Raw genomic sequence first — 15,493 nt, forward strand, 5'->3', positions numbered from 1 at the left:
TTTCAGAACTGAACCGGGGTTGTGTGGGGCTGGGATTATCTCAGTGCAAACACAATGACCATTATTCTGAGGGGAAGGCTTTGCTGACCTGGGGGTAGTAGGGAGGAGAGATGCAAGGAATGCAGAAAATGAGTCAAAAGGTTTTTAAAACCATTTCCACAATCTCACAGCCCCATCTTCTTTGCTTCTATAGTCCCCCCGCTCCCCATTATGTACATTTTAGTTTGCTGACCTGTAGTGAAGGCAGGGATGGGGAACAGGGAAAGGAGAGAAGGAATGAAGGAAAGCAGGGGAAATGACTGGGGAGTTAAGAAAGACCAATGAACAAGGTTGTATGCTTTTCATTTAAAATTCACGTTTCAATCACGTTTCAACCCCGTTTTTATTCTTTTCCACTAATTTAAAAAGTCAATCTTTAATTCAAAGACTCAGCCTAATAGTAATTAGGCAATCACTTCAGAGTGTCTTGTATTGGGTCAGTAATAACCATAGTGTGGACGAATTAATCCCTTGGATTTTGACCTATGAGCTTGTTCAGCCTAAGACATTGATATTGCCTCATGAACAGGAAGCATCCTGGTGCTATCTTTGTCATATATTCTGGTAAATATCAAGAAAATATTATCTTTTGCCTTAGTTATGTACCTTTTAAGGTCCCACATCCTTACTGCATTTCCAGAAGCTGCATAGAGGAAAGTGCCAGTTGGATTTAGTGCAATTTGGTTGATCTGGTTTTCTCCAGCAGGAATAGTTACTGTTCTGTTAGTGCTTCCAGAACAACCATCACCCGACATCACCTGGCCTGAAGACCTGAATATTACCAAAAAGAGACAGTTACTTTCTCTCTTCTCAAATATACCTTACATTTTGTTTAAAAATAAGCATGCTTATTTGAAGGTAAAAGAACTACAGATCAATTCTGAACGCTGAATAATATAGGCAAATCCACAGGAACACTCGATACATGGATTTAAAAAAATTGACGTTTCCACATATTATAATAAATATTTACTGAGTCTGCATCCATAAAGAGGCTGGCACCAACAAGCTATGCACTTGTACTACATTGACCTGTGACTGGGATCTCAAACTAGGCAGGTCAGCCTGGTAAGTACTTGCATGGGAGACTTTCAGGAAAAAACCCAGGTGCTGATTATTCAGGAGGTGGCATTCTTCTCTCTAACACATACTGATTGTCTGCCTGTTGATTCATCCCCAGCACAACAGTAGGGTCATGGTGCTATCGGAAATGCCAACTTCCTAGTAAATTGAGTGGCATATTTTTGCAAGAGTGGAGATGTTAACCTTGATATTCTGGCCAAATTGTAGCTTAGGTAACTACATTCCGCTCACTACGTTTCTGGTTTCAATTGGATAAATTGATTTCTCTTCCTAAAAACTGTTGTGTATTTTTGCTGACACAAAATGACTGCTGTGTTGCACCATACAGGTGGTTGCAGTGGAGTGGTGGATAAAGTGATAACACATAAAACTGTACCTATAGACAACAGCAACAAAAGGGGTTGTGTCCTCATTACCTCAACCCTGTAGTGATACTATAAGAGAGGCCTCAGATCAAAGCTGGCAGAGCTGATATCAACTTCATGGCAGCTGCAGTTCTTGGTAGCTGCTTCCTCTGCTACTCCCACAATCAATCCAGCCGCTCCAACTTCTCTCCCAAACCCTCTCCCCTGAACTCACACAATCTCCTTTCTAGTTCCTGCAACACATATCCCACCTCTATTTCCACTTCCCCCTAGCCAGCACTAAGATGCAATCTCAAGATCCTGGTGTTTTTAAATTCACTTAGAAAAGAGGATTCCTTCAAATATTAGCTCTGGCTTTTGAATAACAGTGTTTTTAAACTAGCCTGAATACAGAGTACTCACCTTAAACTCTTGTATTGAAAGATAAGGTAGAGAAAGATTCATGTTTGGTTAGGGTTCTAAGTATCCCCATAAACAAAGCCCTCCCATATCTTTAAAACTGAACAGAACTATCGTTTAAAGACTCGACTCACTCAACCAAGACTAAAATGCCATCTCAGAGCTGAAAAAACCTAAAGTTAAAGGCAAAGCTGTTTTTTCTCAGTGGAACATAGAAAAAGAAAAACCTCACAATACTTTCCTTTTCCCTAGAGACTTTGGGTCTACCCCTAAAAGTCCAGGTTTAAAGTCAATGGGAGTCTGTTCAGGGAATTTGAGCCCTTATATTGGTTTCTTTGAGGTCCCATAATATTCTGTACTTAAAATACGATCTTTATACTTTCTCTTATTAAGACATGCAATTTTATTTAAAATTAAGAATTATTCAGCTTTTTGTATTTGAGATTTAAGTCACTTACGTTAATGTCCGAATACACTTGGCAGAATCACGGATGTCCCACACCTTAATATAAGACGTTGAAATTGTGAAGACCAGGCTAGTATAGTTGCAATATTTTACAGAAACAACGTTGTTAGGATGACTTCCTAGAGACATAATCTCTTGTCCAGTTACCAGATTCCATACTTTACAAGTGCGATCTAAAAAAAACACAGAAGAGAAAATGTGTATATTTTTCTCTGTATTAAAAAAAATCTATATTTATGTTTATATATCACACCCTCCAACATTTTAGGTCTATCACAAATGATGGAATTCAATATATCCCAACAACCACATGTGGACATCTCCATGCTGCAGCAAAACTACACCCAGTTTATAATAAAGTATGTTCCTTTGTAACATACCAGCTCCCAAGAGCATTTCACACCCCAATGTACAATAGCCTCGCAATCAGTCCCTGGTCAGTCCCTCCACAGGGAAAATGTGAAAAGACAGGTGGAAGTTGCAGAATATCCTGACGATCACAAAATTTGGGCTATGGAAGATCACAGAGACACCTCACCAAGAACACACTGCAGCAGGGGGCTGAAAGCCTGAGCACCACAGATGACCTTGACTGACAAGTTAACATGTGACGAGAAAGGCATTCTCTCCGGAAGTCAGGTCCCAAAAAATTAAGGGCTTCAGGCACCTCTGAAAATCTCAGTCTAAGTTGGTATGATGCACAGTTTCAGTTTCAATGAGATTTAAGTACCTAAGGCCTTGTCCACACACCAAAGATATACTGTTTTATCTGCTCTGGTATAGTTAAAATGGTACAGCCCTCTAGGGTGGATGCAATTATACCAGTATAGCTTAATTCTGTTTGGGAAGGGGAATAAGATATACCAGTATAAGCACATTTTTACCAATAAAACTGCATCCACATTAGGGGTTGTGGCAGCATAACTATCAGTAAAAAAAAAAAACAAAAAAACAAAACACAAAAATCATACCCCTAATGATGTAATTATATGAGCACAAGAAGTGTGGATAGACCCAGACTCTCTTCAGATGCCTTGAAAACCCCAGCTTTAAAGGCCAAAACCAAAACCTTCATTTGAACTCTCAGATGAAATTAGCAGCCAGTGCAGCTTCTGGAACACTGACATAACCTACTCTAAGCCCTGGTCTACACTATGAGTTTAGGTCGAATTTAGCAGCGTTAGGTCGATTTAACCCTGCACACGTCCACATGACGAAGCCTGTTTTGTCGACTTAAAGGGCTCTTAAAATCGATTTCTGTACTCCTCCCTGGCAAGGGAAGTAGTGCTAAAATCAACCTCACTGGGTCGAATTTGGGGTAGCATGGATGCAATTTGATGGTATTGGCCTCCGGGAGCTATCCCAGAATGCTCCATTGTGACCACTCTGGACAGCACTCTCAACTCAGATGCACTGGCCAGATAGACAGGAAAAGCCCTGGAACTTTTGAATTTCATTTCCTGTTTGGCCAGTGTGGCGAGCTGATCAGCACAGGTGACCACAGAGTCCCAGAACTGCAAAAGAGCTCCAGCGTGGACCAAATGAGAGGCACTGGATCTGATCGCTGTATGGGGAGAAGAATCCTTGCAGGCAGAACTCCGTTCCAAAAGACGAAATACCAATATATTTGCCAAAATCTCCAAGGGCATGATGGACAGAGGCTACAACAGGGACACACAGCAGTGCCACGTGAAAGTTAAGGAGCTGAGGCAAGCCTACCAAAAAACAAAGAATGCAAACAGTCCCCCTGGGTCAGAGCCCCATACATGCCGCTTCTATGAAGAGCTGCATGCAATTCTAGGGGGAGCCCCTTACACTTTCCCACCACTGTCCACGGACACCTGTAAGGGGGGGACTCTCACGCAACAGGGATGAGGATTTTGTGGATGAGGAAGATGAGGTGATTGAGGATAGCGCACAGCAGGCAAGCGGAGAATCCCTTCTCACCTGCAGCCAGGAACTGTACATCACCCTGGAGCTAATACCCTCCCAACCCTCCCAGGGTAGGTTCTCAGACCAAGAAACCGGAGAAGGCATCTCTGGTGAGTGTACCTTTGTAAATATAAAACAGGGTTTAAAAACAAGCATGTTTAATGACTAATTTTCCCTGAAGTCTTGGGATGCATTCGCAGCAAGTATAGCTACTGGAAAAGTCTGTGTTTGGGGATGGAGCGGAAATCCTCCAGGGACATCTCCAAGAAGCTCTCCTGGAGGTACTGTCTGTGTTAGCCTCAGGAGAGTGATATCATTCATGGTCACCTCATTGAAATACGGAAATTTGTTTAAGGGGACGTTCAGAGGTGCCTGTTCCTGCTGGGCTGTTCCCTTTGGCTGAAAAGAAATCATCCCCACTGTTAACCACATGGTGGAGGGAGGCCCGTTCATGCTGAGCTGTTCGCGTTTGGTTTTCAGGGATCTTCCCTGATACTAGCTGCGCAGTGGTGGTGGAGGGGTGTGTGAAGCGATCATCCCAGAGAATTGGGGGGCGAGGGGGTTGGGTTGTGCTCCACATTCACCCTAAAACCACAGCCCCTCCTTTTAAATGGCCAACCCAACAGGCTTTGCTTGGTATGGGAAAGGAGGGCACTGCTGTTTGAAACTGTTCCACATGTTACAAAGGTTGAAGAAGCTGAAACCCTTTGCCTTACCATGGCTGTTGCCCAGCTGAGCATGTATGATGTCTCACGCCAAACCGGCAGGCACTCAATATAAGAGGCAAAATGCAACTGTACCAAAAGCACATGTGCTATGTAATGTGAATCACTTGATTCAGTGTGAAATAGTCTTTCCTTTGTTCTCTAAAATGTATCTTTTAAAATACTACTCTCCCTTTTTCTCCCCCCGCAGCTGAAAATGTTTCTATGCTCCCCCTACCATCTCCATCCCAGAGGCTAGTGCAGATTAGAAGGCGAAAAAAACCACACTCGTGATTAAATGTTCTCAGAGCTCATGCTGTTCTCTCACACTGAAAAAGCTCAGCAGAATGCGTGGAGGCAAACAATAGCAGAATCCAGGAAAGCGTTAAATGAACACGATGAGAGGAGGGAGGTGCACGATGAGAGGAGGCAGGAGTGTGATGAGAGGAGGCAGGATGCAATGCTGAGTCTAATGGGAAGCACACTGACATGCTCAGGTGTCTGGTGGAGCTGCAGGGAAGACAGCAGGAGCACAGACTGACGCTGCAGTATAACTGCCTGCCCCTGCTCCCCAAGTTCCTCACCCAAACGCCCAAGAACGCAGGGGGAGGCTACGGGCACCCAGCCACTCCACCTCAGAGCATTGCCCACGCAACAGAAGGCTGGCATTCAATAAGTTTTGAACTGTAGTGTGGCCTCGTCCTTACCGCCTCCCCTCATCCACCCCCCCCACCCGGTGCTTCCCTCCTCATCCACCCCTCCCGGGCTACCTTGCGAGTTTTCCCCCTATTTGTGTGATGAATTAATAAAAAATGCATGATTTTGAAACAATAATGACTTTATTGCCTCTGAAAGTGGTGATCAAAGGAGGGAGGTTGATTGACTTACAGGGAAGTAGAGTCAATCAAGGGGGCGGGTTTTCATCAAGGAGAAATAAACAACTGTCATACCATAGCCTGACCAGTCATGAAACTGGTTTTCAAAGTTTCTCTGATGTGCAGGGCCCCCAGCTTTGCTCTTCTAATTGCCCTGAGGTCTGGCTGTGCGTAATCGACCGCCAGGCTATTTGCCTCAACCTCCCACCCTGCCATAAATGTCTCCCCCTTACTCTCACAGATACTGTGGAGCACACAGCAAGCAGTAATAACAATGGGAATATTGGTTTCGCTGAGGTCCAACCTAGTCAGTGAATGGTATCAGCTAGCTTTTAAAGTCCAAAGGCACGTTCAATCACCATTCTGCACTTGCTCAGCCTATAGTTGAACTGCTCCTGACTACTGTCCAGGGTGCCCGTGTAATGAGGCAGCCTGCCAACCTGCCTCAATACCACCATGATGTCCAAATTGCCAGGGCCCGTGTCTTGAGAGACGTCTGTGTCCATGTCCTCATCACTCTCGTCATCGCCCTGTCATCGCCTCATCTGCTTTTGCAGGTTCTGTACATACTGCAGGATAACGCGCGAGGTGTTTGCAATGCTCGCAACAGCAGCAGTGAGCTGAGTGGGCTCCATGTTTGCTGTGGTACAGCGTCTGCAGAAGAGCAGAATTGCAGCGGAAGCGGTGGATAACGACGGATGCCACGAGAATAGATATTTATACAGAACAACAAGAGGGCCTGTGAGGTGGATTCATTTGGCACCAGGAGAGCAGAGCTGCAGCGGAAGCGGTGGATGACGATGACTGTTAGCAGTCCTACTGCACCGTCTGCTGACAGCAGTTTGGCGTTTGTACGGAAAAAAGTTGTGAAACAATTGTCTGCCATTGCTTTCACGGAGGGAGGAGCGATTGACAACATGGACCCAAGACCATCCGCGACAATGTTTTTGTCCCATCAGGCATTGGGAGGTCAACCCAAAATTCCAATGGGCGGCAGAGACTGCAGGAACTGTGGAATAGCTACTCACAGTGCAACGCTCCGAAAGTCGACGCTAGCCACAGAAGTGAGGATGCATTCCTCCAACTTAATACACTTAGTGTGGACATATGCAATCAACTGTATAAAATCGATTTCTAAAAATCGATTTCTATAAGATCGACCTAATTTCGTAGTGTAGACATACCCTAACTAGGCCACTGCCTTCTACATTAACTGCAATATCCAAAGGGTTTCAAACGCATATTAAGTAAATAAAAGTCTATGCCATTTTGCAGGTTTATCAGGTTTCCCCCCACTAATATTTACCTTTCTTAAACAAATGCTTTGGAAACTAGCAAGTGGCAAGAAAAGCAAATATTTTCCCCACCTGCCACTGTGCTTCTTAGTTCCAAATATGTAGGATGTTTTGAAAACTTTTTAAAGACCACAAATTTAAATGTAAAACACTAATTTAAAATACCTTTTGTCACATAACTACAAAAATTGAAATCTCATTGCAATTCAACTGAGCAAAAACATTTTTAATCATATCATCATAGTGAAAATATCCGCAAATACAACAAAAGGCAGCAGACAGAAGGTACACATTTCTTCCTGCCCTCACTTATGCACGTGCAAAAATTAGCAGAGCACATCCCCTGCAAACTTATAAAAATATTACATTTTTAACAAGAACATGAACAATTATATAATTTCCACAAATGTAAACAGGAAAAATAATAAACAAAATAAAATTAGAAACTGTTGGCAGCATTTGACTTTTACTAGCTTTTCAGCCATCCAGGATATATCTCAATACTGGTAAGAAGAGTCAGTGATACTATGTGCCACCAACAGAAGTAATCAGAATAGGTTGCATCAGATTACTCGAATATCATCTACAGGGAGACCCATACTTAGATGGTTTTTTCTAGAAATGAATGTAAGGGTAAACGGGGGAGGCACTTAAATCTTGGTATTTATTATTTAATGAAGAGGGTTTTTTTTCTATCACTAAGCTATACCTCATGCCCTGCAGCTACTCCAATTCACGTGGGCCCAATCCTAGAAGGAGAACCACGTGGGCTGTCAATCAGGCTCTGAGTGGAAGCAGAGGTCCATACATGTCATTCTGTATGCCTGTTAGAGGCCCTGAAATGCCTATCCTACATTTTTGGCTGCATGGATATTACAGCTGCAGAGCTTTTTACTAGCTACCTCACAAAGATATTCAGAAAGAACGAATATAGAGTAAAGCTCCAGAAAGAACGAATATAGAGTAAATGGGAAAGAAATGTCTTTTTCTAAATTCATTTGTGTATCTGCAACCAAAATCAAGCAATTAGGATGGAGTGTCACTTGTAAGCTTCAATACTGCAAACGTTTCTGCACATGGTTAAGTCTAAGCACTTGTGTACCCTAGCTGAAATTAATACAACTGCTTACATGTATAAACTATTTGCAGTGTCAGGGTCCTAGTTTTTCTGGTATGTTACTGTAGTCAATGGATAAGTTTAATCTATTTCTTTACAGGAGTACGAAGACCACCAAGTGGACATACACTTCCAAGTCATGGGCCATTCATTGCTGGGCAGATTCTTATGCAAATTCCACTCTTGCAATAGTGCATATATTTTCTCTTTGCTATAGCAGTTGGATTGCCTTGTAGGTTCTGGGGCCTATGCATTTTGTAGGAGGAGTTTAAAAGAAAAGTTCCTATAATATCTATAGGACATATAAACTGTATCATTATTAAAGGAAGTGAATCAGGTCAAACTTGACCCAGTTAGTTCCCCCCCCCCCTTAAATAATATTTTCAAATTCTAACCAATAGAAATGTTTCTAGGTTTTTTTCTTTAATAGAATGCATTTTAAAAACAAAAATATTCTTTCTATGTTTCAAACCTAAACGATGCAGTAGCGAGCTAGTGCATGAGAAGTTGAAAGTGAAACTGAGCAGTAAAATTGATTACTATGTTTTCAATGTTCAGGCTGAGAGAAATGCAAAAGTGATGAGTAAGTTAGATATTAAAAATTATTTATTTTAATAACATGGGGTTAATTGTAACAGACAAAAAATATTTTAAAACATATTATTTTTACCTTGACAATGGCATTTTAAGAATTAAAGGAATGATCCAAAATACTTCAGCCAGATTATGAAAGCAATAGGGAGCTGATCTGCACAGTATTTTTCCAGACTGGGGAAGTTTATTGGGAGGGGGAAAATGGTCTGGTGGCCAGAGCCTAAGACTGGAATTCAGAAGAACAGATGTTTTTTAAGATGCTATTTTAGAAGTTAATTTTCCAATTAAAAGGAACTCATAGATGGTATACATGAGGAACAAACATTAGTTAATCAAATCAAGCTTATTATGCTCTAAAAATGGATCTTTCACAGCATTCTACCCTAAAACCTTGCATTTCTATCACTGGCCACTGATAAGGAATTTCAAAATATATTGTTTTTTTCAAAGCACTTTCAGTAGGCAACAAATACATAAAGCCTCACCAACCTTTAGATCCAGTGAACAGAAGATCATCAGTAGAATCAACACAAAGCACAGCCTTGGTATGCCCTTCCGCTATATGGATACACTGAAGTGGTAAAGATCTGATACATTTTGAAGCAGGGAATGGGTTGATTATGCCCCTAGAAAAAAAAGAAATACGAGTTAGATATGGCAATGTAAATCATTTTTTTCCACAGCTCTCTGTGATCCAGTAATTTATTTTTCCTGCATTATTTCCTATAGCCTTACATATAAAAATGAAGTTGCAGGTATGTAGGGAAATATGTTAATATCATTCACTTACATATTTTGGCATAGGACAATTGAATTTGTCTTCTATAAATTCTGCATGTATTTTTATTATTCGGCTTTATCAAGTGTTAGTGTTGTGCTATCAACTAAATGAAGCCATATCTAATTCAAAAGATATGACATCTGATACTCCAGCATAGGAGAGAGAGTGGTTGGGGAAGAAGAGAGACAGTTACAGCTCTCAGAGTAGCAGCCGTGTTAGTCTGTATTCGCAAAAAAGAAAAGGAGTACTTGTGGCCCCTGAGAGACTAACAAATTTATTTGAGCTTAAGCTTTCGTGAGCTACAGCTCACGAAAGCTTATGCTCAAATAAATTTGTTAGTCTCTCAGGGGCCACAAGTACTCCTTTTCTTAGTTACAGCTCTCTGATTCTCAGGGTCCCCCCAGCAAGATTTAGAGCTGCATTTAGGCTGCCTGAATATGTGCCCCTGAGGCAGGATCCTTAGTGCACCTGATGTGATTGGAGGGCTGGCATAACAGAGTTCCACCATGCTGCGAAAGAGAAACTGGGCTGTGGCACAGATTCCTCACCAGAGAGTTCCCCTACACCAGAGTATTTTCTGCTGTGCATGTGTATCTAGATTACCTGAATGGCACAAAGAGGTTGTAATCCAGCCTGAGAATCTGGCCTCAAGTATTCTATCATTAAATGATCATTATTAGCTGCCTAAACCCTCAGTCCTGCAACTGCATGTCCTTGTGGAACCCCAATAACTTCAACAGGGCTCTGTGACAGTGCTAGTGTCTGTCCACAGAGTATCAGATCATACTACCATTTTTAGGGATTAAACTCACCACCCTGGGAAATATGAATTGCTACATTGTAATAAAACCATCATCCCACTTTGTCCAGTATCGAGTGCCAGATGTTTTACAGGAAGGTATATAATTCCACAATGCTGTTCATTAAGCAATGGTCTGCCAGGGGGAGAAACTTCTTACTGATACCAGCTGGTGGGTAGTTTATGTATTGCAGCCTTTGTAATGTTATCCTGTCATGTTACTGCAGAGGCTATTTTTATTCATATAAATTCTTATTCATGTCTAATATTTTACAAATATACTTGCCTCAGTCATCCCGTGACACATTATGTAAAAAGGTATTTCCCTTTATCTGTATTAAATTTGCAGAATTATAATTTCATAGAATGTTCTCTGGCCAACAGATATTATATTACAGAATCATAGAAATGTAGGCCTGGTAGGAACCTTGAGAAGTCATCAAGTCCAGCCCCTTGTGCTGTGGCAGGACCAACCAACCCTGCCACGTTTGTCCAACCTGTTTTTTAAAGCTTTCAATGGTGGGGATTCCACAGCCTCCCTTGGAAGCGTATTCCAGACCTTAACTACCTTCATAATCAAAGTTTTTCCAAAGATCTAACACAAATCTCCCTTGCTGCAGAATAAGGCCATTACTTCTCGTTCTACCTTTAGTGGACAGAGAACAATTCATCACTGTCCTCTTTTATAAAAGTCCTTTACATATTTTGAAGACTTATCAAGTCCCCCCTCAATCTTCTTTTCTCAAGACAAAACATGCACAGTTGTTGTTTTTTAAACTTTCCTCCTAGGTCTCATTTTCTAAACGTTTTATCATTTTTGTTGCCATCCTCTGAACTCTCTCCAACTTCTCCACATCTTTCCTGAAGTGTGGTGCACAGAACTGGACACAGTGCTCCAGTTCAGGCCTCATGTCACATTTATTGCTCTCCTCCCACCCATCAAGCCAGTAACACCGTCAAAGAAGGAAATTAGGTTGGTTTGGCATCATTTGTTCTTGACAAATCCATGTTAGCTATTCCTTATATCCCTATTATCCTCCAAGTGCTTGTTCCAGTATCTTTCCAGGTATAGAAGTAAGGGCAATTGGTCTATAATTCCCCAAGTCCTCTTTGTTTTTCTTTTAAAAGATAGGTATTATGTTTGCCCTTATAGCAAAGAGTATAGATGTGACCAATAAAACTTCTCTATGGCTTTCAGATCTTATATACCTCTAACTCTTCTGCTTTCCAAACTAAACAGACCTAATGTTTTAGAGGAAGCATGATTCAGCAGATCATACCACTGTCAGAGCCAGGAGACCCACAATTTACTCCTGTGTCTGCCTCTGATTTGGGCAATTCATCCAACATCTTTGAACCTCAGGGATATTTATTTACTTTTGCAACAGTGCTTTGAGATTTATGGATGAAAAATGCTGTAAATGCTATTACCACCAACACTATACGGTTATTAGCCTTTTCACTGCCTCTCTCTGGATATGTTCTGTAGTTTTTCCACAGGGTAGCCACATTACAAGTCACAGCTGTTTCTTCTCAGAACCCTGCTCCATGTTTCTGGATCAAACAAGGGTGGAAATATGTTGAGCTATAACATTCTTCCATCTCTTAATCAATTTTGAGTATTGGCAGTAAGACAATAGATACCATGGACTAACATACACTGGAATATAACTTTTAGCTAATAAGCTAAAACCTAAAAAAAGTTTGCCATTGATTTTTTTTTAAACATGCTTGATTAAAAAAAAAAACCCTAAGAAAAAATTTACCTCCAATATTCTCTAAAAAACAAAAAGGACATGCTGGACAAAATAAAACAAATATTTTAATTTCTTGCAAAAAAGAAATAAATGAAAAGGTACACAGCATACATGTATTGCGGGATGTATCAAAAAAGAGCATGCGGCAAAAATGAGATTACTTAATAACCGGAGTAAAGGCATTAAGAACATCAACAAGAGGCCAGAAGGATGGAAAAGAGAAAGAGAGTACCTGTGTACCTCCGACAGAGAGGAATCACTTTCATCAGACCTATAATGAACAGTGGTAGGAGATTGCGAGGAGAAAGAATACAGGTATCAGCAGGGTAAAGTCTCCATATGAGAAGAACAAACAACAGCATGGCTGACTCAGAAATGCAGTGCACATTTACTTACTGCACTTAGCATTGCTTCTTAGTTTATGCTTTACATCAGGTACAACACTGGGGATGAACATTAAAATGGCTCTCTCAGGGTAAGTTAAATTCACAAAGTGTCTCATATCAAGAAGCTGAAGAATACTGGGTAGCCACTTCCTATTTCTCCAATATAGTACTTCTTATAGGGGTAGGCAGTGAAGAAAAATGAGATGGATACAATTTGACCCTGCATGTGATACTAATTCTACCAAATATTTAAAGAGAAAAATCTAAAGCTGACAGTGTCTGTTTAGTATAGAAACACACTTAAAAATGTTGCAGATTGCTTACATTCTTAAATATAAAATGTCAAGATGATTCAGTCTTTATTGAACCAAGCTCAGCAATTTGCAAATAATCAGACAAGTTCAAAATCCTTCACTTTCTGACCCCCAAAATGTTTTAGAACCGCCTCCCTCCAAAACCAAGATCTACATCTGCAGTATGCCTTAAAATAATAAAAGGATACTATGTCCTTCATTTTTAATGCAAATCAAACATGTTCAGTAATTTGAGTTTGATTTCACAGTCAGATAATAGAAAATACAAAGAGTCATGGTTACTAAAGCTCAAAATAAAAAAAGAAGCCTCTGATAATATTATATCAGGTTAGTGATAAGATACGCAGATAACTTAGTTGGGATTAGGGAGTTACAAGCAATTTTAAACTACTGCAAGCAACTACTTGGTGTGCTGTGACTCTACAAGTCACTGAAACCCCAAAGTTAAATAGAAATAACGTTAAAAAAAAGGATTAAAGCAATCCCTCAAAATGCTACAATCAAAATCAAAGGTTGATTCTCCATTGTTGAGTTAGAGTTAATAAGCACCACATGGCAGTACTGAAATCCTGAAATCTTGAAATGAAGATTCTGGCTCAACTCAATGCGATCACTAGTTTTAATGAGATTTTTAGCGAAGGAGATGTCCTCAATGTCAAGAAACTAGTTTTATTTCTTCAAAATAATTCTCCAAATTGCCTCAATGGAAAGCAGTCCATTAAATAATTAGGGTTATTGCTAAACTGCTGCACTATAACTATTCCAGCAAATCACCCTACAGGGGCTACTTTGGAAAGCTTTCTCAGCCATGCTAAAAGAGTAGCTGAATAATTATCAGAAGCACTATTTCCTAAATTGTTAACTAAATCCTAATTTCAAATATAAATATATATAGTCACACACTCACACACACACTTACAAATTCTATAGCTCTTTCAAGCATTTTGACTCATGTTAGATGAAAATTATAAGTACAGGAGATAAGCTATAAAATAGGGAATAAGGTTCAGCAGGAAATTGATTTTCTTCAATTTTGGCAATATTTGGCAACATTTCCAGAAAAGTTTTAAACTCCCTTTTAGAAAGTTCATGAAATGTAGCAATAGTATCTCTCTCTCTCTCACACACACACACACACACAGGAGAAGCCAAGGCATTTAATGGAATGCTACATTGATGACTTGAGTATGCTTTGCAACTTGCTGGTAGGGGTCTGAATCTTCCCTTTGTGACTTACTTATCCTGCTGAACTGATGTGTTTCCCTGAGAAACAGTAAGACGACTAAAAACATTCAGTTCATTACGGGGCCGGCTTGGTGGGGAAGAAGGAGGTGACAGACTAGCCTCTGAGGTTCCAGAATCTGAGCTATAAGAAAAAAAGAACATCTTCTTTAAAAGATTATGACATGTTAGAGAGTTAAATGAAACATGCCTCAGACAATGTATTAGATTCTATTTTCTTAAACAAGAAATGCTGTTTACATGCACTACCGGAGAATGTAACCACCATACAGCACAAAACCGTTGCTGGCCACAAGATGGCATGAAATTCAATCAGTTTATTTTAAATAGTGAAAGCCCTATGCAGAAAAAATTGGCATATGTAAAATGAAGGAGTTCTTCAAATGCAGCTTCTCTCAGACATTTAAGACTTTTAAAAAAATAAATCATTTGCAAATACTCAAGAGGACTCTCTCTCAGAGTGCTGACACCAAGTTGCATGAATATAGAATACCATTATAAAACAAACACAGGAACCTAATAGTGGATAATAATTTCACAGCCACCATTAAAAATTTAACCTAGAATGAAAAAAAAAAAACGTTACACAAAAAAATCTATTATTCTTCAAGAATATTTTCCAAAGGCTTAATAGCTTAAAGGGGGGGAAAAACAAAAATTCTTACTGTTTATGTTCTTTCGCCTTTGGCTTTTCTGTTGCTTTCTCATAGGCTTTTCTCTTTGTTAAAGGTGAAGGTTCGATTATTTTCTTTTCCATCAGAGATGACTGTTTAGAGCTAAGGTAATAGGGAAGATTATCTTATCTTTCAGTATTTGTTAAAATATTCATGCTGCAGATCTACCACTCAGAGTTAGTCTCAATATAGAATTTGTTAGATATCATGATATTTTTATTTATCATCATTATTGGTTTATGGACATCCGACAGCTCTTAAGTTTCACTGGCTCCACTCTTTAAATTTGTTCTTAGAAGCCTCATGTTTCAATACTAATATAATATATGCCCATTTTATTTTTTGTTTAAAAAAAACTCCAAAGTACATCATGGGCCAGAGATCAGACACATTTATAGCAGTACATTGACATTATCAATAAAATAAATTAACTGAAGTAATTTTAATGGCTGGAGCAGAGGTGTCAAGCTTAATCAATGGGGAACAAGGAATTCTAATTTTAGTTATGATCAGTGAGCTGGAGCATAAATTTTGAACTTCATCCTCCCTCCCATCCACAGCAGAACACCCACTGATGTTAGTGGAATGCTTGCACAAAAAAGTCAAGGATGGAATCTGGCTTATGCATGGGATCTAAACTATTAGTTACTATTATTTAGTAACAGGTTTCA

General features: G+C 40.0%; 1 protein-coding gene across 14 annotated transcripts in view; it reads right to left on the reverse strand.

Moving 5' to 3' along the window:
- KIF21A (kinesin family member 21A) overlaps window positions 1-15,493 on the reverse strand; it is a 184,673-nt gene that overhangs the window by 12,634 nt on the left and 156,546 nt on the right. For 4 of the 14 annotated variants that reach the window (XM_038406461.2, XM_038406452.2, XM_043496576.1 and 1 more), the window contains 6 exons: window positions 14,814-14,924; window positions 14,144-14,272; window positions 12,439-12,477; window positions 9,359-9,495; window positions 2,345-2,525; window positions 646-810 (listed from right to left, as the gene is read on the reverse strand). In XM_038406461.2, the coding sequence (XP_038262389.1) occupies window positions 646-810; window positions 2,345-2,525; window positions 9,359-9,495; window positions 12,439-12,477; window positions 14,144-14,272; window positions 14,814-14,924 (762 nt within the window). The remainder of the gene's footprint in view (window positions 1-645; window positions 811-2,344; window positions 2,526-9,358; window positions 9,496-12,438; window positions 12,478-14,143; window positions 14,273-14,813; window positions 14,925-15,493) is intronic. The other 10 variants (XM_038406479.2, XM_038406470.2, XM_043496599.1 and 7 more) reach the window with 4 other exon arrangements.

Source organism: Dermochelys coriacea, chromosome 1 (genome assembly GCF_009764565.3).
Source record: "Dermochelys coriacea isolate rDerCor1 chromosome 1, rDerCor1.pri.v4, whole genome shotgun sequence".
NCBI classification, from domain to species: domain Eukaryota; kingdom Metazoa; phylum Chordata; order Testudines; family Dermochelyidae; genus Dermochelys; species Dermochelys coriacea.